The 26,198-nt window shown below is 39.8% G+C and overlaps 1 protein-coding gene across 4 annotated transcripts in view; it reads right to left on the reverse strand.

The window, feature by feature from the left end:
• smap1 (small ArfGAP 1) overlaps nt 1-26,198 on the reverse strand; it is a 162,343-nt gene that overhangs the window by 93,226 nt on the left and 42,919 nt on the right. Inside the window, exons 4-6 of one of the 4 annotated variants that reach the window (XM_080869345.1) lie at nt 24,115-24,190; nt 9,000-9,068; nt 3,716-3,778 (exon numbers count right to left, since the gene is read on the reverse strand). In XM_080869345.1, coding sequence (XP_080725471.1) covers nt 3,716-3,778; nt 9,000-9,068; nt 24,115-24,190 — 208 coding nt within the window. The remainder of the gene's footprint in view (nt 1-3,715; nt 3,779-8,999; nt 9,069-24,114; nt 24,191-26,198) is intronic. The other 3 variants (XM_080869346.1, XM_080869347.1, XM_080869348.1) reach the window with 3 other exon arrangements.

The raw sequence follows: 26,198 nt of genomic DNA on the forward strand, positions 1-26,198 counted from the left end.
TCAAGTTTACACACACACGCACACACAATTTCAAAGTTATTTTTTGACAGAAGCTACAACTGTTAAGCTAGATTAATTACCTTTTTGTTTGTTTAAGTATAACTTACACATATAAAAACTGCCTAAAAAATTAGAAGAAAAATAATAATACAAATGTGACCTACTGAGGTTGGATCTGCCTGACGAACACTGCACACCATACAACAGCAAACAGTACTGTACACTACACATGGTTACTTAAACCAGTTTGAATGTGCCAAGAAACAAAGCCCTGCAGGCTCTAATCAAAATGCAGTTTTATATTTGCATATGCAACAGAAGGGGTTCATGTCCAGCCTGAGTTGGACCAGTTCCTAATTATACTAGCTATACTATACTATACTATACTAGCTATAGTTCAGCCCGATTAACTGTAGTTTGACAGCTTTGAGCCTCAGGTCTGTGTACCAAATTCTTTTACATCTTGTTGTTCCAAATATATCCAACTATACTATCCACGATCATGTGAGCTATACGAGCACTGTAGAAGCTAAAGGTGAACCACGCTGGGTGGTGATAGGCTGTGTCTGAGAGACTGGATTAGGAAGGTTCTGGTGACAGAGCCAGAATAAAGTGTATGTACAGTAGCAGTAAATAATAAGACTGAGCTACTCACCGACAGCAGATACATGCTAGAGCACTGCAAGACTCCAGCCAAGATCCTGGATTCTGCTTGCCAAGTGCTGAGTAGGGCAGCACAGTGGACTAACCCCACAGCAAAAAATTCATCCCAAGAGCAGCAGGTTTTTCCCCTAAGCTGATGCCATCATAAAGATAGCAGCAGAAAAACTTCTATGAATTCTGTACCCATATTAAAAATTATGAGTTTTAAACTCTCATTGGTTGCTTACATTTTTTTTTTTAAAGAAAAAGAGAAATAAAGAAAGATTTTTCCATTTCTGCCCTTTTTCCATTCAAACCCAACTCTGAAAAAGTTGGGATGCTGTGTAAAATGTATATAAAAACAGGATCAGCAAATCACATAAACCCATATTTTATTCAAACTGCAAGACAGAAAATATATCATGTTTAAACTAAGTTTACTGAATTTAATGGATCCAACAGGTCTCAAAAAGGCTGACACGAAGTAGGCGTGAAAAAACCAACAAAAAAGCTTGAGGAAGATTGTTCTGTGCGAAGTGGAAAGCTGTTCTGTGCTCAGTCAAACTGAAATATAAACTGAATTGGAAAATACGGAGACCACATTCTTCATTCAAAAGGAGCAGGACCATCCAACTTTTTATGAGCACTCTCTCAGGATGCATTTAACAGCATGGCTTGTAGTAGAAGAGGTCAGGTGCTGAACTGGCCCACAGTCCAGACCTTTCACCAAACAAAACCCCAGACTATTGAGCAGCTAGAACCCTATATCAGACAAAAATGGAACATTCCTCTGCTAAATGTCCAGCAGCTGATCTGATCAGTTCACAAATGTCTTGACTGTTGTAAAATAAGAGGGGATGCCAAAAGTGGTAAACAGCTTCCTGAGATGTTTTGCGATGTTTTGAACTCACACATGGACTGTCAACACAGTTCCATCCACTGTGCAATACTTAATTTTACGTGCAATAACCCACACTGTAAATACATAACACTATTTATTTTTTACATTTTATATTTTTTCTGAATACTGTTCATATATATATGAAAAATAGTGCTGCAGAAATTGTGCACCTCACCCCCTTTTCTTTTCCCACATGTTTGCACTGAGTAGGAGATGCTCTGTATCTCATTGCATATCTATACAGTTAGGGATGGGTACCGGTGTCCGGTGCCATGATGGCACCGGTTCTGACATAAACGGTAGTAACCAGACCGAAAAGCAGCGCACATTTCGGTGCTTTATTTCGGTGCCTTTTTTTTCCCGAGCTGTGATACACTTCTAGCCAATCATTTTACGTTTCCCAGGATAGTAGGCAGGTCCAGGTACGTACGTTCTGTTAGAGCAGAGCTACAGATTAAAAATGCTCAAGGCGAAGCGGTCAAAAGTCTGGCTGTATTTCACAGCAAAAGATGCAAACTCAGCAGCCTGCAACAAGTGCTTTAAGCTGATACTGTGATACTGTCAAAGGAGGTAACACCTCAAATCCGATGAAACACCTGGCGACGCATAGCGTTTGTTTTTTTTTAAAAGCCCAGAAATGCGCCGTATGATAGCTTGCTGCGAGACCTCACACCGAGCGCATCTACTGTGCGTGGGTTGCCTGTTATCTGACCCGGAGTTAGCAATATCCCCCAAAAACCCCGAAGAGGAGAGTCCTGGCCCCTAGCCCTGCCAGTGTAGCAGAAATGATGAGGATGATGATGCAGCAGCAGCCGTTCTTCTCTGCGTGAGTAGCTTAATGTTGTTCGAGTGTAATTTACGTTGAGTAGGCTAACCACGTTATTACATTAATGCACGTAAGGTGAACTAGCAAACATCATCATAGCTACATTCGGCTGTCCTCTTGTTTGATGGCAGATACTCCCTTCACCCTGGCCAAAAAGGCTAAAATGACCAAAGAAAAAGTGGAAAACAGTTAAACATGAGAGGTTTAGGACAAAGTTTGTGTTTTTTCCATTGATTAAGCACTGCTTCCAGCCAAGAGTGATACCATATATGCCCCATAGCTGCAGAAAAGGCTAACATTGTTATCTTTTTACAAAAAACAGCTGAACATGAGAGGTTTTTGGACCAATTTTGTGTTCTCCATTCTTTAAGCACCGGTTTGAGCACCGTTTGAGCACCGGCACAGTTTCAAAAGTACCGATTTGGCACCGGTATCGGATAAAACCTAAACGATACCCATCCCTATATACAGTGACAATAAAGGCATTCTATTCTATTTTACTGCCATCAAATTGAAAATGACTTTATTAACTCTTTAAATTGTACATTTTCTTGCTTTAAACATTCGATTTGCTCCAATATCCTACTGTGAATAAAAACAGGTTTACAGGTTTGTAAACCATTGCATTATGTTGTTATATACATTTTACCCCAACGTTTTGGGAGATATGGTTATAGGTTTTCTTGCAGGTGTTAACTAGCGAGGTAGCTGGATTCTTGAGCTACTTGAGCTCAGATTTAAGACAACTCCCAATTGGTCAGATTAATCTGCATCATTTATGGGTTACTAGAGCCGTATATTTAGGTCTCTCAAAAACTGGAGAGTGCTTCATCAGTGAAAGACGAGTTTCAATAACTGTAACTGATTCTGGTGGTGGTGGTTCATTGATCTAATTTGTTGAAGAGACAGACAGATGTTCATTCAACGTGTTTTTTTAAGTGCCTGCACCAATCAACAAAGTTTCAAGGGAAAACTTTCCAGATGGTTCCATGTAAAAACACCCCAGAATGCTCCACTCCTGTTCACCGGTTAGTTGCCAACTTACAGTGTTTGTTAAGTGCCGAGTAGGCTGTAAAGATTGTTTTTTTTACTAAAACTGCTGCTTGCTGTGGTTCTGATTTTCTGGCTTTTCTGAAGCTTGAAAATCAAAACCGCAAATATACCACAGCACTCCATTAAGTTGGCTGACAGTACAGTGCAGTCATGGTTAAAACCTAAGCTTACTTGTGTTTTATCGTAGGCTCAACTCAATAACTGAATCCATTCCAGAACCATATGAACCTAAATCACATCTCTCGTTTTTCAGATTACACCTGTAATCCATGATTTATGAGCGGTGTTTCTACCTTTGAGTTGTTGTGTCTCTCTACTTTGTCACCATCCTTCTCTTTCTTCTTCTCCCGCTCCTTCTGTGAACAAAATGAATGGATAGTGTGAGACAGTGGCGTATAGTTGGTGCCACCAACACACATATCCATTTAACTCATGTACACACATTTATGTGGACCCGTTGTGCTCATTTTCAGCTCCACATTTTTATTCTTTGACTCTACTAGACTAGCTTTGCACGATTCCTAGTTGAAATTGTTCTTATGCAAGCATGCTGGACCCTGCAGCCCATCAGTTCATCCTCTATGTGAAACCAGTTGTTATAGCTCCTCTCTTTTAAAGCCAACTTAATTCTGATTGGCTGTCACATGCAAATAGAAGGTAAACTGCAGGTGGGTGGGGTTCTGTGTCTGAGTGGAGCGCATTTATCGAAAGACTAGAAAAACTATCAGCAGCCTGAGTTTTGGCCCACAGGGATTACACAGTCACCTCATTATATGAAACTCTGGCCAAGTGTAATGTCCACCACTGTCACAATATGACAGAAAATAAGGAAAAGCATAATAAGTCCATACTAAGCCTGGGTCAGTGTGGTTTTTTGACTGGAATTCTGGTTATACAAGTCCCTTCTTCTTCTTCTTCACATTGATATTTACATGCAGGGTGACAACTGGAGCTCTTTTTGGCTCAAATAGACATGAAACTGATGAAAGCCGCAGTACAAAATGACAAGCTACCAATGGAATCTGAAAAACTTAATTTTGGAAACTGCAATTTCTTAAAATGAATTGGTAACTTTATATTACGGCCCATGACTAAGGCTTGCAAGTCCCCTGTAATAGAATAAATTTCAGTGTGTATCAAGAAGAATCACAGTGCTTTAATTACAGAGCTGTTCACCGGTACCATCAAAACACGTGCTGCTAGACTCGACCCCAGACATGCTCGCAACAACTGCAAGTTGTGTTTGTGAAACTACATTCAGTAATGTATTTTAAAATTCACCTCAAACTTCAATCAGATGATTTAGACCAGTGTTTCCCCAACTTTGGAGCCGCAGAACATATTTAACATGAGAAAAATCACACGGCACAATGTCACAAAAAGCATATTGATCATTTTTCCCCATGCAGAAGGTATAGCAGAATTGGCTCGGTTTGTCCCCAGTACACCGTTTTTGCTTTCATCTGGGACCAATCAGATTGACTGCTTTTTCTTTTCAAATATTTATCCATTGCTATTACGCCAGCTCGAAGCCGACCGGGAGGTCGAGGCACGATGTGCCGGGAAAACAGTGTTCCTCCCGGCCGTAGCAGGTCTCGACCTCCCGTTAGCTTCGAGATGGTGGGTGTCAGATCTCCGAAAACGTTGGAGCACTTTTGCAAATATGTGATGTCTTGTAAACCGAGCAGATATCTGACGTTTACACAACTACATTCACGCCTCAAAATATCTTAAAAGTTTATTTTGTGACCCAGAAAGAGTAATATTACAACTAAGTAGCTGCCGCCATTGTTGGAATTCAACTTTTGCGAGATCTCGCTAAAGTTCATCGTAATTTTTTCTCTCCCATGTCCCTTGCGGGGCTCCGTAGGAAACACTGATTTAGATACACCCTGTATTTTATTTGAAATTTAAGCGAAATTACATTTACCTATAATATTTAAAGTTCACCACATAAGGAGGTAATGAGGCTGATTTACACAAAAAAATAAAATAAAATTATTTACAGTGTAATTTGTGTCTCTTTTCCTGTAAAATACCCAGAATTTTGGCACCACCTTAAATTTCTTATGCACTACTTACATTTACTTATAATGTAAATTCTTGTTTCCTGTAAACGCACTACTTAAAATAATTTACACAGTAAGTATTAAATAATTAATTTAATTATGTCTTTGTTTTCTGTAACAACCTGATGTGTTACTTCCTTATTCTAGTGTGCCTGCCTTTAAGTATTTGGGGGTAAATATAATTACACTGTAATTTCAAATACCTTGAAATTCAATTTAGTTACAGGGGAATTATGCCCCTATTTGCAGGTGAGATTATTAAGTGTTACTAATTAATTAATTAGATGAATTTGGCAGAACTGAGCAGCTTAAGAGCACCAAAGTTCATTCCTACCCCTGACCCTGTTCTCCTCCATGACATCAGGCTGAAGCTCATCAGCACAGAATTACATAAAACAAAATTTGAAATTGGTAAAAACCATAAACCATCGTGACATTATCTGGGAGAGTTGCGTGTTTCTATGCTAAGTGGGATATTGCTGATAGCAATAACTAACATGGCAATAATAAATAATTCAATTAAACCTCCTTAATTTTCTCTGCTTAGCTCAGGACAATATTTACATCAGCAGAAGTTAAAAACTCCAGGTAACATTAACTATAATAATGCATGTTTACACACAGTGGGCTTGACCATACATGCATACAATTTGTAGCAGTTATTAACAGATTTACAATTCTACACTCAACAATTCAGGTGCAACAGAGCAAATCAAACTGATAATTACAATATTTTCCTGACACACTGAACTGACACTTTGCTGTCCCCTGTGATACTATAATTAACACGTAATACTGCTCAGGAATCGAGAAACAAGCCACTTTTCTTCACCTGATAGTGTTCTATATGAGAACGCATAAGTTGGACTGGTAAAATTTGCTGTACCTCATAGCACGTCGGAAACAATTACATCCCTTTCCTTAATGTGATTATAAATGCAGACTTAATGTGCAGACATTATTAGCGCGCAGAGTCGCTGTAATGTTTTCAGGTTAATGCTGCTGTCTTGCTTTGTTATATGTAAATGAGTCAGCACCGATGCCAACAGGCTTTAGCTAATGACTGTCAGGACGCCGAAGAGGAAAGCTTTAGTTTAGCAGGTAAAGCCTACAATCTAGCCATCATGACAACAATAACCGCCTCATTCTCTCCCTCGCTGGCTCTATTCTCACTGCAATTACTTGAACATCAGAAACAATAGCTTCATGATCATCAGAACGAGCACTGAGGGCATCTGCTGTTATTATGGACATTGTATCTTTTGTGAGCATATGAAGTCAGCGGTTCTTCTTTGTTTGATTGTTTTGTTTTTTAAACTTTAGAATAGTGGTATGAAATATTAAAAAGCAAATATATTATAAAAAGAAATGTCCAATGTCAAGTACTGTCACAGGGGAAAAATTTGTTCTTGAATTTTAATTCCGAATCCTTTGTGTCTCTCAGGGGAAGCGACAATAGCTGCTGTTTATACACGAGCAGCATAACAGATACTGGTCTCAGTTCTGCTTCAGCTGCTTCTTGGCTGTTCATTTACAAGACATTGGTTGCATCTTCCCTTATTGTTTTCATATCAATCACCAAGTTAGAGTATATTATCATGAGGCACTGGCAGGCGGCAAACTTCTAACTCTATCATCTATGAGCTAATGAGGCTAGCATTGCTTCAGAGGCATTAACAGGGTATTATAGTCCCATCTGATCATCACTAATAAAACACAATAAATTGCGGCTGGGATCCTTTGCCTGCTATTATGCTGGCTATGATTCTAACTTGATTTTTTGTTTTGTTTGCTTTTTAAACCAGTTTCCCTCTGGTTGACCAGGGTAAGCCAAAATAATACAGATTCTCACTGGGTTCTCATTGGCTCCGCTTTGAGAGTCACCACCATCGCCAGGCAGCATATCAAAGACATTTGTGCAAATTACTTGCATGCTGTGTGGTCAAATGTTTGTGCATGTTGGAGCCATCAGTGCTGTCTTTACTAGACTACTTGTTACATTACCTTTGCATTTTCCCATAAAAAGACCCGAAACACACCGTCTCAGAATTACCACTTAACAGTATTACCTATAGGCTACAGACCAACACAAATCTCTATTCTAATGAGGACACACATAAGATCTTTCTCTTCGTACGTTATGAACACAAAGCAAAGATGAAGTAATGTCAGAAGTAAATGTTGCTCACTGGCTAACAGTGTTAGGATTAATGTGTAACAGGCAGAATATTCAGATTACCGTTTTTGTTGTAATAAATAACCAAACAAACTTTTGCAAATAGGCAACCTACTATCATACCACGAAGCTCCTGGCACACAGTTTTTGTGCTGATGTTAATGCCAGAGGAAGTTTGGAACTCTGCAGTTACTGAGTCAGCACAGCACTGGTGATTTTGACACCCACTCTGTAACATTACATGGTCTCCCACTGCATGGCTGAGCTGCTCCACTTTGCAGTAATACCACTTACAGTGGATTGTGAAAAGGGGGAAAAAGTTTCAGGGCTCAATGCAGCAGTGGCCTCCTATTATGATACCACACTCCAATTCAGTGAGCTCCTTAGAATTACCAAATTTGTTTCAAAATGTTTATAACATGTATGTAAGTATTCACAACCTTTTCCATGACACTTAAAATTGGAGGAAAAATTCCATGACCCTAAGCACACAAGACAAGATAACAAAGGAGTGGCTTCAGGATCACTCTGAATGTCTTCGAGTGGCCCAGCCAGAGCCCAGATCTGAACCCGAGTAAACATCTCTGCAAAGATCTGAAAATGGCCAGGCACCAATGCTCCCCATCCAATCAGATGTTGCTCAGAGGTTCTGCACAGAAGAATGGGAAACTGCCCAAAAATATGTGTGCCAAGCTTACAGCATCGTACTCAAAAAGACTCCAAGGCTCCAAATGTTGCCAAAGATGCTTCAATTAAGTGCTGAGCAAAGGCTGTGACTATATATGTACATGTTATATTTGTGTGTGTGTGTGTGTGTGTGTGTGTGTGTGTGTGTGTGTGTGTGGGGGGGGGGGGGGGGGGGGGGGGGGGGGGGGGGGGGTATTTTTTATAAATTTGCAAATATTCCAAACAAATGTTTTCAATTCGTCATTGTGTTTGTATTGTGTGTAGAATTGTGTGAAAGGAATTTAATCCATTTTAGGATAAGGCTGTAAAATTACATAATCAACAACATACTTTCCAGATGCACAGTACACACAGAGGCAACTGGATGAAGAAGCACCTAGTGTGATCGAGGACTCTCCCATACTCCAAAAAAACAAAACACATCTGAAATCTAAGGCTGAATCTTCTGAGGGCAGGATGGAAAGATCCAGGACTGGACCCAGCTGGTTGGCCAATGATCAGAAAGAGAATTAAAGAAGCTTGTCTCACTTGTCTCAACATGACACTAACACGGGACTCAGACATAAATCTGGAAGACTACACGGCACCAGAACACAAGCACAGCAAGGCACCACCACACCAAAGGGTGAAAGAGGAGATGTGCACCTCCTGTCTGCTCTTGTCAGTCTGCGAGGACGGCGAAGTGGTGGGAGGAGTCGCTTCAGACGACTTCGGCTGAAAGACAGAATTTCAGACAGAGGGTTAGACATGAAGACGAGGAGAAGGGGGAACAGAAAAAAATCAAGAGAGACGAGAAGAACAAGGAGGGCACAGTATGGAGAGAGAGCGAGACGGAGGGGGAGGAGAGTGAAGCAGAGACAGGAGTGACTTAATTAGAGGGAACGAAGGATTTTCTCCACTACAGCAGAGTAGTCTTTGCTTCAGGAGATGCAGCAAACCAAGGTTATATTCAGCCCCGCAGCTGCACAGGATGAATAGTCTCTAAATAGAGACTCACATCACACACAAACCCACAGTTACTGAGTGTAGGGACGACCTCTATTAACCTGCCGTTGACCTTCGAGACAGACCGACAGCTGGGTTTGCATTGAACTCTGCAGCCAACCAGCTACAGTAAATAGTTGTTTTTCTGTCCATCACATCGTTTCATAGAATAGGAATCAGCTATCAGGCAGCATGACAGTAGCCACATCCTCCTCTGACATTACAATTGTGGAGAAGTTGAAAGGTTGTTTGTATTGTCTAGTAGCAGACATCCCCCAAGGACTGCCACAGATACCAGACTTTTTCAGGAGCAATAAATTCATGAAATAGTCTCATTCTTCAGCCCTTGGCAGGAAATGAAAACCTATTTTCTCTGTATGCTTTTTCCTCAAAGAGATGAGTGAAATATTTGGTGATTTCACCTGACATAGATCAGTGCTTTCTACTCACTGATTTAAAATATCGATTAAATCATTTCCAAATAAATGACTTTAGATCTGACTAATTCTTATTTAGTCATGGTAATTTAACATAACATTTAACAAGCACAAATTTAGAGGGAGTTTGAGCTGCATTAAGTTTTCTTCTTATTTACAGCGATCGGGCATAACATGATGACCATGTGCCCAATACTGTGTTGACCCGACTTCTGCTGACATACAGTATATGAGCTGTAAGGCTGCACGATCAATCAAATAACAGATAGCTGTTAGCAGGGAAATTTGAAAAGAATATGGTCCACAAAGGTTCATTTCCATCGCTGCAAACATCTGCATGCATAATATATTACAGATTTCGTGTTTTTGGCACAGAATTCAAACCTTATATTTTGTTGATTTTACACGTTTGCATTCTGCAAAGAAAATCTATCGCGAAAGGCAGCCCAACACCAAGGAATGAAAACACAATTTCTACAGTAATTACTGCCATTTTCAGTCCGTCTTCAAAATTCATACCAATCCAATCCCATCAGCCACTTCATCACAAAACCTTCCTGGCTGTAATGAGACATGTCAGTTAGCAGATTTAAGTAAACAGTTGTGATGCTACCTTGCCTTTGTCTTTATCTGTTCCTTGTTTATTTTTTGCCATCTGTCTGTTTGCTGCCTTTCTACATGCGCCACGGCTCCAGCTACCTCCCTCAAGATTTGCACATCGTCTCCACTTACTGCCTCTCCACACAACAGCTGAACAGAGTAATTATTCCTAAAAGCAGCAAAAGTAATGAGGTCATAAAAGCACTAAAAATATATACATTTCTTTTGCAGTCTGTTACGTGGGTGAAAATGACACAGTGCACCGCCTGAGCTGCGTGGAGCAACAGGGAAATGTTTAACAAGATTTTGCCCAGGACCAGTATAAATGAAAACCATAAAAAGCGAGAAATGTTAGGGTCTGAAATTACTTTAATCATGCTCTCGTGATAAAACTACAATTCACACATACTGCAGGAAAATTAGAGAACTCCTGGGTCTAAATTTTAACTCCTTAATGTTAGCAAGATACAACCCCCTCAACATTACTGAAGCATTGTAATATCATCTTGATGCAGAACAAAAAGCAGCATCCGAAAAAAGCTTTGAATGCTCTTCATAAAGCCTGGAGAGCTATTCCTGAAGTTGCCTCACAGAGTTCAGGCTGTGCTGAAGAATAAAAGGAAGCCATACAAAATATTGACTTTCAAAATCGTGAGAACTGAACTTCTAAACTGAACTTCCATGGATGTTTGTAGTCTAAGGAGCTTGGGGGGAAAAAGCGTCTGGACTTCTTTAGGTTTCTTGAAGACGTTTCACTTCTCACCCGAAAAGCTTCTTCAGTTTTAAGAGCAACTGGTGGAGAGTCAAAGATTTTAAGCCCTAAGGGAGTGTCCCCAAAGAGGGTCATGGACCCTGTATTGATCCTCTACCTAATCACCTAGCCTCACCCTATCATGTGATTTCCTAAGGTCAAATGGCCCAGGAGGTGAGTGGGCATTAAGGTGTCTGGGAAGGGATCTCAAAACTGGATTATAGATGGCAGAGGGTGTCGTAAGCCACCGCCTCTGTTCAAAGATGGTTGTTCACAGTGGACATAGATGGCTTCTTTCACTCCTCTTTCAAACCATCTGTCTTCTCTGTCCAAACCCACACCCGTTTTCACACCTTGGCTCGTGTGATTAGGTAGAGGATCAATAGGGGGTTCATGACTCTCTTGGGGGACTCTCCACCAGTTGCTCTTAGAACTAAAGAAGCTTCTCAGGTGAGAGGTGAAATGTCTTCAAGAAACTTAAAGAAGTCCAGACTCTTTTCTTTCCAAGAAAGACTCCGATGACCTGGATGACTGAGAACCTTCACAGACACATGGATGTTTGTACGTCTCATTTTCCTATCACACATTACTATATCTTAAAGACTAACTTTCTTAACCATTTAAATCAGCAGGCCTTTCAGACGCACTGATAGAAAATGACCAGAATTCAAAAAACAAGGATGTGGCCACTTCATTTCAAAATTGCAAAAAAAACAAAGAGTAAATTTTGGACATGTATTTCTGGAGACCCCAGAAGAATATAGAGCTTTTTTTTCATAAACATTACATTGGGGATTCTGTGGATAATTATGCATTGTCTCATTTCAGGATAAATAATAAACTATTCAACCAAATACTGCTGCTTTTCCACATGTATAAATAACTGCATTGCTTTTTTTAATATCCTGCATGCCATGTGATGCTGCAGGTGGTTCAGATGTGAATCCTACTACAACTATTACATATTTTTGTATTTTCACAGGCATCTGTGCATATTTGTTGTTACAAAGTAAAAATAGTACCTTGTGATCATGCGGATTAAAGGTGGGCCGACTGCTGTGGTGGAGGTTTGGATTGTAATTTACAGTTTGCATTCACATCCAAACAATTTGTGATGTTTCCAACTAAACACTGAGCTTTCTGTTACTTCAACCAACCTTCAATTTGTTTTACACAATGCTTCCATCTGTTGCATTCCTATTAATTGATTAGGACTGTAGCAGTCACATTGACAGACATCGAGATACTGTCAGAATTTTATTCCTGTTGTTACGAGGACAGCTTGAAACTTGTCTCACTGTGAGATGAAGCACCAAAGATATGAAGGAAGAAAAAAAAGAGATAATGTCGCAACTCTTTTTTATATTTTATTCTTTTTGTCTTGGAGAATCCAAAATAGCAAACTGAATTCAAACAGAAAGAAGAGTTTGTATGTGTCAGTGGAGTTCAGAGTAGAGCAGCTGTTTCTTTGCATCAAAAGGAGACCGTTAAGGTGGTTTGGGCATGTGATTGCATGCAAGCTCGAGGCCTTCCTTTGGAAATTTTCTAGGCGCATCCAGCAGGGAGAAGGCACAGAATAAGATCCAGAACTTGTGGGATTATATGTCTCACAATGCCTGGGAGTGTACTGGATCACAGGTGGAACTATAAAATGATGGTTGGCTGAATGTATATTTATAATTGTCCATTTTTGTTAATTAAGCGAGTGAATTGACTCACGCTACCAGGAACAGCTGACCTGAATCCAATTCTTGGTCCGAGCTCAAGTGATCCTACCTTGATGATCAGACAAACCTTCCATGGTTCAATCGTAGTAGCAAGTTTTTAAAAAACAGAAAGAAAGAAAAGAAAGCTGTGGGTGTCAGTCCTGTTGTCTCAAACCAAGCTACAAAGTTCCAGCAGCACACTGTTGTTAAGCTCCTGCACACAACACGGTTTGTTTTGTTGGAAGCTAAAATGAGGCTAAAGTGATGCACGCCAAAACACTCTTTAGTATTTAACTCCCTGGGAAAAATACATTTCAAGAAAAGATGTTACACTGCATCACTAACATCAACCCACCTTCCTTCCTTTCTCAGTGCCATCCTCCCCTCCTCCGCTCCCTAAACCACCTCAGGGTGGAAAGTAACGCTGACTACAGTATGTCTTTCTGAGGCCAGAACAGAGAACTGTTCTCCTCCCTCCCCCTTCTACTGCTCTTGTTGCCTGTGGTGGTGAAAGCAGCGCAGCTGAGATGTGAATTCAGAGCATTTTCTACCCCCCTAACTCATTCTGTTGATGTCTTTTAAGGCTGTTTTTTATACATTTCTCTCAAAACTTCCTCATCTTCTGACTTTGATGCTGCTGGAGATGTCAATACTAAACAGCCACAGGTGGACTGATGATGAAGATAAAGAGAAAGGAGGCTGGAGGGTAAGAGGGTGAGGCTAAAGGGATGCAGAGGGAGGGGAGGGCGAGGGGGGATATAAAAAGGATAGATAACAAGACTAGTACGCACTGGGTGAAAGAGGATGAACAGAGGTTGAATAGATATTAGGACTTAGCGATGGAAGTGTCTGGCTCTCTAGTGTGGTGAGTGCTGATAGTGAGAGAGAAAAATGCTTAACATCTTTACTGAAATTTGTCTGCTGGCCAGACCTTTAACAGCTTCATTTGTACTCTTACAGAGAACACTTACCGCAGAGAAGTGGAACAGTTACACAGAGACTAATAAAACAAGAATTATGGAGGCCGAGGGATAGTGTTAGCTGTTTGAGCTCTAATCCACTTCCACAGTGTTCTCACAAAGCAGTCTGTTAAGTGACCTTGAGCTATGTGTTGTGGTTAGAGATGCACTGATTGATGGGCCAGGCCCCCTCTTGGCCCTGACAAGTGAACGGGCAGTGAGTCTCACATATGTCCAGTAATGAGCCGGTCCGTTTCACGCATGAGCAACACACACAATTATTCAGGAAAACAGTTGCGTGCACACTCACAAGTGTCACTAACGTAGAAACCTCTCACCGCAGACCAGGTTCATCAAAGTAAACTAATAGGGGGTTAGTACCAACAAACATAAGAAACTTAAATCATCACCACAATCACACAGATGAATATGGAAATTTTAAACACAGTAACAAAGATAAAGTGGATAACCAGCAGCCTCAGTATGAGCAAAGGATCAAAGAAGAACGAGGAAAACAGTAACACTCCTTCTGACCTTCTCCATCTCTCAAAGCAAACATCACCTGGAGTAATCTTCCCTGCACGAAGCCATACTGCTGCTCACTGATGGTCACCTCTCTTCTTCACCTAGCTTCAAAAATGAGGTATAGGGATGTGTTTTTTCTGCATTTTTGTCAATATTCTGAAACTAACCTGAAAGAAACTTCTGAGCTTGAGTTTTTCCTCCCCCCAGTCACCAAATACTTGCTCAGAGTTCAGCATGAACTCAGTTGGGATTTTCTTTCTCTCATTTTAGAGACTTTGCCTTATAATAACCAGTGCACTGAGAATAAACAGGTGTTCTAGCTCAAAGAGATAACAGCTTTCAGACTAGACAAAAGTTGTGGACATCAAATCATATGAACGAGAGTGTTACTAACTGTTCACTTTTGAAGTGCTTGGCAAATCTTTGCAACGGTCGATATTCGAGCGCCGCCTAACGTGTCATTTTTTTAATACTGAGCCATTTAGTGGCTTGAGTGTACATGCTGTTTTTTTAAGTGCTGCAATTATCTGTCACACACATTCAAGAAGCATAACACGAGACTCAGCTCACCATTAGGGTCCTCAAGTGTTTTTAAAGTGTTGCATTGAATTGTGTTTTCTCTCAGCAAAAAGAGCTGAAGTAATGCAAGTGACAAGCTTCAGTATTTAACTGGTCTGAGAACGGTGTCTTGAACCAGACTGTGGGGTTTAAAAGGTTGAGATGATAAATGTCTTGAAACTACAGTCTGGTTCATAGATTCACAGACGATCTTGAACCTGGCTAACATCAAGCAGGCAAATATCAGGATGATTATTTATAACCATGAACTGAATCATGCTTTCATGAGCAGAGACTTTGCAGGTTCTTGGAGCAGTTAGGCTCATTAAATCATGTGATGAAACACATGAAGAAAAAATAAATAAATAAATCAGCAGATACCCAGCTTTCAAGGCTAACACTGCTAGCTTGGTACTGCTGATGATAAGAGCTGATGTGGGTTTTTTCTTTTTTTAATTTCCATGATTTGAATAAATAGACAGTAATTTCTTTGGATCATGGCTTGGAGAATGCAACCATCATTGCATCCCTATATCATATTGAAACCTGATGTAATACTGAATAAAGTTACACAGGTTCACCATCCTGTTAATTTTGCTAATTAGTACTTAAAGAACCAAGCACCTAGAAGTAAGATCGCGTACTTGGCGTATTGTCTGTCTTGTTAATGTTGGTTTATAATGGAGCACTGTAACAAAAAAATAATAATTTCCCCCAGGGATCAATAAAGTATTCTGATTCTGATTCTGAAACGGCAACCAACTGAATACCAACTAGAAAACTATTTTTGGTAGGGGTTACTGAGGTTGGACAACAGAGAAAAGGCTAGAAAGCTGTAAGGGAGTGACCTGTTTTTAAGTAATTTAATTAGTGGATGTAATCACTAATATATTAAAATATTATATTCAATTTTGACCACGACACTCCCCTAAATTCTATACAGTAGACCTATAAACTATTTTTGTAGAAAATAAATAGTGGAAATACTACCAAAAACGGAACAATTCAGGCGAAGTTCAAGAACACAGAGCACACAGTCAAAAATGAACTCAAGTCTTTACAGTGAGAAAACTCCCACTTTGGAACTAAAAGAACTAAATTACAGAAAGTTGATTTTATTCATCTGTATGTAGCATTTTCAGTGTGAGAATTTGAAAGTCTGACAGTCGACAATTAATCCAGTAGCAAAAATAGTTTCTGAGTGTGGTGCAATTTTTCAAGATTCAAGAATGACACGATTTTTGTTCAATTAAATCATGTTAACATGAAATAAACAGAAAAGAGTTGTGACAACAAAATCTGAGGAAACTGAGTTTATGCAGTATCATATGGAGCTCAACAGAGCTACCTGCAGTCCAGTATTGTTGGCTGATATTAGCCATTTCTCAATATATAACTGTCTGCATTTAGAAATACTGATAAATAAAAATGTAAAAAGTAAAGAAGAAACATGAGAAACATCCTTCAGCCATGTTATGAGTGTTGATGTTGCATAGTCTGTCCACCAGGTCCTTTTGCAACTTGCCTGCTGGCAACGCACATGCTTGGAATGTCACAAAACACAACAACCAGCTGATCCAAGTCTACTGGACCAATATACTGGAATATTAGATTCTAAAGCCAGGTTTGTGGCGTCTCCCTTAGAGACTGAGTGAATAATTCAGTCTTTCGAGAGGGGCTCAGAGAAGAACTGCTGCCACTCCACGCTAAAGAAGCCAGTTAAGGTGGAGCAGGTATCTGACTAGGATCTTTCCTAGGTGAGGTGCTCTGGTTATGTCCTACTGGGATGAGGCCCCAGGGCAGACCCAACACAGGACCCAACTGCTCAGGCTGCTGCCCCTGCAACCTGGCCCCAGATAAGTGGAAGATACATGGATTGATGGATGGACGGAGATATTTGGTTTTAAATCACCAAATAAAAAGTATCTACAGTTTTGTGAAAAAGTGATTGTCCCCTTCCTGATTTCAATTAAATGCTTCAGACACAAAATGCAGTTTCTAAATTGACATTCGGACTGACATTCTCCCTTCAGGATGTTTTGATAGACAGCAGAAATTATGGCTCCATTCACCACAGCAGGTCTCCCAGGTGCTAAGGCAGCAAAACAGCCCCAGACCATCACACTACCATAACCATAGTTTAATGCCGAAATAAAATACAGGGCCATGTAGGTTTGGATTTGTCCACCTTAATAATAAACATTCATTTAGAAACTGCATTTTGTGTTTACGTGTGTTATCTTTGTCTAATATTTACAACTCCTTGATCATCTGAAACAATAAAGTGTGACAAACATAAATAGGAAAAAAACTGTCATTTAAAAAAATTCCCATATTAGTTCTGCTCTACGCTACCGGACACAGACTCCAGATGTCATGCTGGAGCCACTCTTCCTGTTTGGGGGTTGCAGTTCCTACTGCTGCTATGACCACTGGGACCCTTGGGACTACTTTGAATATCACCTTCTACATATTTCTGATGTTACTAACAGCCACATCTATAGCAAACCCTTAATAGCGGGTCAATCTCTGCCTCAGGTGGATTTAATGTCTACTGTATGCTGGCTAAATGAAAAGGTAAAAGTGACTTACTGTATTTAAATTGCACAACAAGTAGCTGCAATGTAAGCCGCAATCAAATGTAATTGTCAACCCATCCTTTTCACAAAATGAGAAATCTGTGTTGTTCTCCTGAACCAAAAAAAACAAACTTAAAGCGACCTCTGTCTAACCTTCCCCGTAGCTCATCTGCTCACTGACGTCAGAAAATAACATGTCAGAGCATGGCAGAAGTTAACTAGGTTGCCACAGCTAGCTGCTAGAACATGTACAACATTGGTAAGTACTGTGGACACTGCGGGGAGGACACTCATGACTAACACAGGCAAATAAGGTTAAAAATCAGCAGCCTTCCTCCAAGGCGACCGCGCTGCTCTCTTGTGACATTTTTAGGCCAATCACTGGGCTCATCACCGAGGGTTTGCAAGATGCACTTTGATGGATTGTTGATTCCAGTAACACTGAAATCATTTGTGGTTTATACACAAACACAATCCAACTAATTTACTCACAGCAGAACAATGAGAGCATGCTACTCAGGCAGGGGGAAAAGCATGCATGCATTCAGAGATGACAAAAGACCACTGCACTCTATCAAGTTCTCTTTTTACTGGCTTTCTAAAGAAGTTTAAAAAAAACAGAACTTCAAGCAGTAGGATTTGCAAGCATCAACAAGGCTGTTTGACATTACACAATCTCTTTTTCCCCCCTCTCAGACTTTCAGAAATGGTAAGAAGCTGTTGTATCACATCTCTTGCTAACAGAAGATCTGGCTTCAAATATGGAAACGCAGTTGTTCAAACAGGAGACTTTAATATTGAACTCAAGGACAAAGGTTTTTGTACTTTTGAAGTCAAACATGTTTGTAAAGTTCTGTAAAGTCAAGTCACTTACTATCACTTACTATTCCTTTAGCCTCCTGGAAGAACAGACCACCTTCCAAGTTCACAAGTCAGAATTTTCTCCACTTGAGATGTTACAAATAAATAACTATTAAGCATTAAGCTACAACTGGACTGCTCACAACTTAATGTGAAGGACAGAGCCACAGCACGCTGCTAACAGGAAGGTTAGAGCTAAAGCTGTGGATAGGGTCAGCAAAAACACACACCAGACAGCCCTTTATGACAACTACTGAAGTCACTTTCTTGGTCTCAAAGCCACCAGATTCCACTGAGTAAACAGTTAAAACACACAAGTCGAAACCTGAAGACTGGGCCAAGAAATATTTGAAGACAGATTTTTCAAAGGTTTTATAGACTGATGAGATGAGAGTGACTCTTGATGGACCAGATGGATGGGCCTGTGGCTGCATCAATAATGGACACAGAGCTCCACTTCGACTCGGACACCAGCAAGGTGGAGGTGGTATTATTAAAGATGAGCTGGTTGGACCTTTTCAGGGTGAAGATGGCTCGAAAATCAACTCCAAAACCTACTGCCAGTTTTTAGAAGACACTTTCTACAAGCAGTGGTACAGGAAAAAGTCTGCATCTTTTAAGAAGACCATGATTTTTATGCAGTACAATGCTCCATCGCATGCATCGAAGTACTCCAGTACATGGGTAGCAGGTAAACGCCTTCAGCATGAAAAGATAATGACATGGCCAAAGGTCAGGAAGGAGGCCTAAACCCGTGAGAACCTGTGGGCCTTGCTTAAACGGGAGATTTACAGTGTAGGGAAACAGTACACCTCTCTGAACAGTGTCTGGGAGGCTGAGAGTTGTTTTATTATTCTCACTTTAACATTTGCAAACAAACTAGTGAGATGGGAAAATGTTCATTTTTAAAATTAATTGCATAATTCACTTTTACATTCTTAAACATTCAGGTTTAGGTTCATTAACATTTTGGACTGACTGTCCTTGATCCATAATGAAATTAATGCTCAAAAATACAACTTTAATAATTGTGCACACAGTGTATGTGTGTGCAGTATAAGCCAATATAAGTATAAGCGAACTGCATGTAACATGAATAGATGATCAGGAACAAGTGTGACCACCTCAATAAAAGCAGAAAATCTGGCACTTTGCTGGTCTGCAATATCCAGGTATGTGTCAACACAATGCCACAATCTTCCCAGACAATTCACCCCAAGGTCAGATCATACATTCTCAGACAAATTGCAAAAAACTCAAGAGCCACGTCTCGGATTCAGTCAGCATGTTAAATGTTAAAAGTTCATGACAGTACAATCAGGAACGGCTTGTTTGGAAGGGCTGCCTGGGGAAAGCCTCCTCCTTCTGCGGCAGCATAGCTTATATGCTTACATATCTGGAAACAGGACAGCAACCTCCTTTAATATACAAAAAAAATAAACAAAAATCATGGCTGGCTTGTTCTGTATTGAGCCTGAGTTTGTCCCTTGCCTGATAGAAGGCACATAAACAAGTGGAACAGCATCAGCTGCTCATCCTCATGTCTGCCAACATGAGCCTTACATTTGTCAAAGTAAAGCAACCTTCGTCTTCACAGTGTGTTTATCTGTAAATACAAAGCCCTCGAGTCATTACTGTGATGTAATAATAACATTACAGAAATGACACAAAGCAATTTCAATCGTTACAAAAACGCTCTTCACTCAAACTAGCGAGGCTTCAATCTGACAGCAGGCAGACAAAATGAACAACAAAAAGTTTCAGCACAAAGGAAACACTCTGAAATATAAAAACCAAGCAGTGCTTTAATTCACACTGGCTTGTTCACAGCAGGCTTCCTCTGGTGCATATTTATTCCATTGCAATGTCTAAGTTTCCCTCATTCGCTTCTGTTTCTCAGTTTATGCATTTTTCCCCCCTTTGTCCCACTCGCCTCTTGCCTCTCTCACACACTCTGTGTTGTCTCTGGCTTTCTCTGAAGCATTGCCAGCAGCCAGACTGTGATCTAGGATCTGTTTCTGCCACCCACGCAGACGGCTTGGCTTTTATATGCAAATTAATTATTAAAAACAACTCATTATCACTTTAAACAGTTTCGCGCAGATGGAGAACGAAGAGGAGAGGGCGGGCTACAGTAACCCTGAGCTACAGTTGGCGTATGCACATGTGTGCTCGTGTATTGGAATGACTTTAAGGCATCCACTGGTTTGATTTATGGACTGGACACACAGCACCCAGAAACATTTTGTGTCATTCTGTCACTGCAGTTGCATCATCACACTGTATTATTATTATTGTTTTTATTTATCTATGTATTTTAAACAGCATGCTGGAGGTGCAGGTGATGGATGTGATGCTGTTGCAGCAAAGATTGCATCCTTCTGAATTCCACACAGTCCACCACAATTGTCGCATCAGATTCTCTGTTTTTATCTATTTTGTTTCAGACAGGACTCAATTTTAAATAAAGAGGTGAGCATATCTGCAAGTACTGCCTGTGAGGCAAAGCTCAGAGTTAACAGTTTCACAGACTTTGTCTACTGTCAATGATTTAACTAATATGGTCATGTCAGGCGCACAGCTCTGACTATGAGCTCAGAAGCCCCGCCCATCTGCTGTTCAAACAGGCAGTCAATCAAAAGAAAGTTGGCTTAAAAGGAGGCAGGAAAGGAGCTAAAAAAAAGCACGTTTAATAGATACAGTGGTGTGAAAAAGCATTCGCCCCCTTCTTGATTTCCCATTTTTGTATGTTTGACTGACTTAAATGCTTCAGATTGTCAAACAAATGTAAATATTAGACAAAAATAACACATGTAAACACAAAAATGGGAAATCAGTAAGGGGGCACTCTAAACTGAAGGTATCAAGGCCCGGCATAAGTTAAAAAAGGATTACTCAAAAATGTGAATCATGTAAATCTACCTTAAAGGAGTTGTAGAACAAAAAAAATGAATTAGCTGATGTAATAAAGAAACTATTTTGTTGCAAAAAATCATTCAGATCCTTAAAAATGGAGCTTATCCAAAAACCACATGGTAGTTCTTCAGTTAGGTAGTTTACTTCCTTGACAGACTGCATCTATTAGTCTAATATTCCATCTTTCATTGTTTTACACCTCTCACCTATTGGCTTAAAAATTTAACAAAAAAGCTCACGCAGTAATAGTTCAGCGGCCTCAGCTGGAAAGCTTTCATCACATAGGCTCAGCACGCCTGAATTTTTCTAGACATTCCCTGACAGCGCTGCTTGTGAACCAGCAAATGTCAGATTTAATCTGATCTAAAGTTTTAAAGTCGTTCATTGGATCAGGTAGTTTAACCTTCTGAGCTCTCTACTACAAAGTGCACGTAATGTCTGTGCCAGTGTGAGAATAGTGCAGGAAACCTTCAGAAGTGATACAACACTTGGACCAAATTCTTTCAACACTCTTCCCGCACAACTCCAAGCCAAACCTATAAAATAAAATAAAAACGTATACTCATTTGGTTTGTTTACAACCCGATAATCCTTTAGACAGACGAGACTAAAGTGTAGATATTTGGCCATAATGCAAAGCAACACCGCTGAAGACAACCAAACACAGAATATCGACACAAACACCTCATACATAGCACGCTGGTGGAAGTTGCTGAAGTTTGAAAAGTATCTAATGTCTTTGCGTTACCCAAATGAGCATCAGTATTGAATATAGATGATATACAGTATTCAGTTGTGGTCCAAAGTTTACATGCATACACTTACCAGCACAAATTGTCATGGAGCTGTTGATGATTTCTTTTTCAGTGCAGATTGATTGTACAGTTTGAACTGGATTTTCTCTAATCCACAAAGGTCAAATAAAAACATACACTGACTTAGATCTTTGAATAAGTGGTGCTGAGGGTTCTACAATGTCTTTAACTTGACAAGGAAACTGATTATTAGCTTCTTGTTAGTAATTGTAACTGACAACAAACGGGCATTTCTCTTTGCCGACATAGACAGGATTTGTTTGACAGCACTAATTTAACTGACCAATACTCAGAACAATGGCAAACTCCAAGGAACTCAGTGAGAATCTACGAAGGAGAATTGTAGATTTACACAAGGTGTGAGGGTCTCTTTGAGCAACTGCAGATTCCAAAATCATCAGTTCAAACAAACATTCAACTCATTGTGTGTTTTCAAACCTAAGAACACTATATCCACTGTCGAGCATGGTAGTGGTAGCATCATGCTCTAGGGCTGTTTTGAATAGCCAGTGAAATTAAAGTTATTTGAGATTATACTTACTTCAGTACCAAAATACATCAGGAGGAGGATAGCCTTTGAAAAGGCAGAGCGATGAAAGTTACCCAGTGTGTTAAATACAGTATATCAAAGGTAATACATTATGACACCACCATTTGAAACTTTAAAATAAACTCTAGCACACTTTGACAATTTGGCAGGTATTTCTGCTTAAAATCCAACTTTGGTCAGATTCTAACATAAAACATGAGCCTATGAAAAGCATTGATGTTAAGAAAAGTCCAATTTTAGTGTTTCACTAAACCATGACATGTAAGCTAGCGTTAACTAGCTAATTCAAATCTGTCCAAAAATTATGAGATTATTTCTGTTGCTAAATTGCTAAAGATGGCTAGTTACAAGTTAGCCTAACAATTCGTAACTTTGCAGAAAGCATGTAGACATTTTGTGCTGTTGTTGTTTATGGATAATAACAACTGCCAGTTCTCTCCTTTTTTTGGGAGTATACAAGGTGATACATATGTGAACACAGACACACAGTCTGACTGCATCACACCAATTTCTGTGGAGTTTCACACCGCCCTTCACGGAGTAACTCACAGTACAGAAACAGCCCACTCACTGAAACATGCAGAAATGCACGCACCTCTGATATCTCTGTGGAAACAAGACAAGGATATGTGCACTCATCCGCCCACAAACACACCTACACCATCATGTCCTTTTTCTCCCTTCACCCACACAGAGCTTCAGTCGTGACACCGACACACACACACACACACACACACACACACACACACACATAAACACAGTTATCTACTTACTGATAAAGACCTGTATGAGAAGATAACAGTGTTTTTGAAAGGTTATTCTCCAACTGTGTTCAGCAACTCTTTGTATTGGATCCAGCAAGACTATTGTTTGGGTTGAAAAAGATTTTTTGCTTAGCAAACATCCTTTTTTACAACAGATTAAAGTGCACAAAAGGTCAGTGGCAGTTAAAAAAAACAAAAAAAAAACCCAACTAATTTTTCAGGCTGAGTGAAAGATAAGTGCACTGAAAGAAACTGAGGTTCTGGCATGAAAAGTTCCTACTGGAAGGCATTCACAAGTCTTGTGCGAGGAAAAGATGCCAAACATGATGAGTAACACATTTTAACTTTAAACACGGCAGCTGCCAAACACTATTTGTTGCAGGTTTCAGCCTTTCAGAAATCATTGGTTTCTCAGGAAAAGGAAAGGGATGGAAAAAAAAAATCCTATTTCATGATTAAAGAAAACTTTGGCATGCAGTGTTTGCTACTGTTAAAGCTTTTTTTTTTTTTTTTTTATTAAAGAGGGGGAAAAGGTAGGTTTCCCAATAAAAAAAGCAAAGCTCAAGGGACAGAAAAGCCGTCATTTTACATTTATGTTGCTTTCTGTCTTAAGCACATCAATCAAAGAGCCACCAAGCAACCACTCACACTGAGGTTACATGAAATCGCCTCCAACTGTGGCAGCGCTGCATGGAACCACAACAATAACATACACTCACAAACTGTAAAACACAAACAGTGTTGTTGATACTCACTTGAGCTGTGGCCGAAGCCTCTTTGTTGTAGTACTTTTTCCTCTCATACTTGTCCCGGATAAAGACTTCCACTGCTCTGAAGGTCGGGGTTAAGGACTGAAGCCGTGCACAAAGGTATCCAAGTGGACAATACTTACACACACACACACACACACACACCACACGAGACGCATCATAGAGAAACAGCATGCACCGAGTGTACACGGGAATTCTGCACAGCAAAGGTGGGAGTAGTAGTAAAACTTGCAGGAGAAGAAAAAGTCTTTTCAATCCTTGTTTTTGTTTTGTTTTTTTAAGTCGTATGCATACACGTTTTATGTTCCAGCAACTACTGAAACTGAGATTTTGTTAAATAATATTTAATAATCCCCCAAAATAAGGATCCAAGGATATTTCAAGATAGTTGGTTAAACCTGCTTCTAGAAAAACTTTCACAACGTGCACTCATAAGCTTTATGATATGTATTGTGTGGAATAGTCGTCAACTTGAATACACTGAGATTAGAGATGTAGATAATGTGTGGTGACGAACGTTCCTGTCTGTTCAAAAGCTTCATGTTTATCTTTAATTGACAATGACCTCAGGAGGCTGCTAGAATTACAGCATGTGTGTCAGGATCAAAAGCAGACGCTGATGTAGAGCCTTGAAACAAGGTTAAGTGGATGATTGTAGGAGTGAGCAATTAAAAAAAACTCTTAACATAGACTAGCATCAGTACTGATGCCAGTGCCAATGCATGCTACAGACAATTGTGTCTATATTTGTCAGAAGCACAAGATTCAACGTTTCAGTGATGGAGGAAACGTTTAGATTTTCTACATTCGGATCATCCCAATGTGCTAAAAGAAAAACAGAATCCTGTTAGATAAATTAAAATGAAATATTTGACAGAATTTATGTACTGGGAAAATGTCAACCTCAGTGATGAGCAATTGATAATAAGATGTAATTATTTCTGCTGTTTTCAATTAGTGGGATGATGATCAGCTGTACTTTACTTGTTGAACAGCAATCTCTTAAATCTGGTCTTCACAACATATATTTCAGAAAGACTCTTTGCCTGAAGAAACGAGGCTACATTGGCTTCAGAAAAAGAGCTGATGTTGCTCATGATGCTACAAAAACATTTCTACAACAATCTGAAGGTTAAGCAACAACTGACCTGGGCACACTGGGTATACCAGGACACAGAACCATCTTTATAGGTTCAGGAATCATCTCTAAAGTGTACCAAACTAAGCTACAAGCAAGACTTGCTCCCTCCAAGAGCAAGTAAAAGTCAAGCTGTACAATGCTCATGGGACCACCATTGGGATAACACGAAACAACAAGACAGTGAAAATCACAAGGAGGCTGTTAGAAGGTTTTTTGACCAAAACACAACTTTTTTGATTCATTCGACAATCGTTAGAGTTACAGAAAACACTTCATTGCAGCATAAGAACCTTATCTATGTTATAAAACTCAGAGGCGACAGAAGTATAACAGATTCAACCTGTGTGTTGTATTCGTGCAGGGACAGCTAGTCATCGGGGAAGGAACAGTTAATTTTTTAACTATATCAGCAAGTTCTAAAGGAAAACAGCGAGACGCATATCTGTGAGGTGACTCTTAAGAGAAAGTGAGTCATGCAAAAAAGGTAAAAAAAAAAGACTAAAGTTAATGTTCTGGAAGATTCCACTCAAAATCATCACCTCAAGAAAAGAGTTCAAGGTGTTCTGTACAGAGGATTTTATTAGCAGAAACACTAGCTGCAGTTTTTGCTACAACTTACATTGAAACCAAAGGTTTGTACACTTTTGCCCCTTAGAAATATGTGAGATGAGAGGCTAGGTAACAGAAGCGTCACATCTCAGAATAATAATACTGATCACTTTTATTCTTTTATATTGACCATTATCCCTAAATCTGACATCACATTGGGAGATTAGCAGCAGTAACTATGTTGAACACTTTGTGTAAAGGTAAAAACAATTATGCAATTGCTTGATTTAATCAATCTATCAGAGGATTGTTGATGTAAATCAAAGGATTTCATATTTACTGCACTGCTCACCTGTTTGAAATGATGCGTCGCTAAAGT

Source organism: Rhamphochromis sp. 'chilingali', assembly GCF_963969265.1.
Source record: "Rhamphochromis sp. 'chilingali' genome assembly, chromosome: 20".
In the NCBI taxonomy this organism is placed as follows: Eukaryota; Metazoa; Chordata; class Actinopteri; order Cichliformes; family Cichlidae; genus Rhamphochromis; species Rhamphochromis sp. 'chilingali'.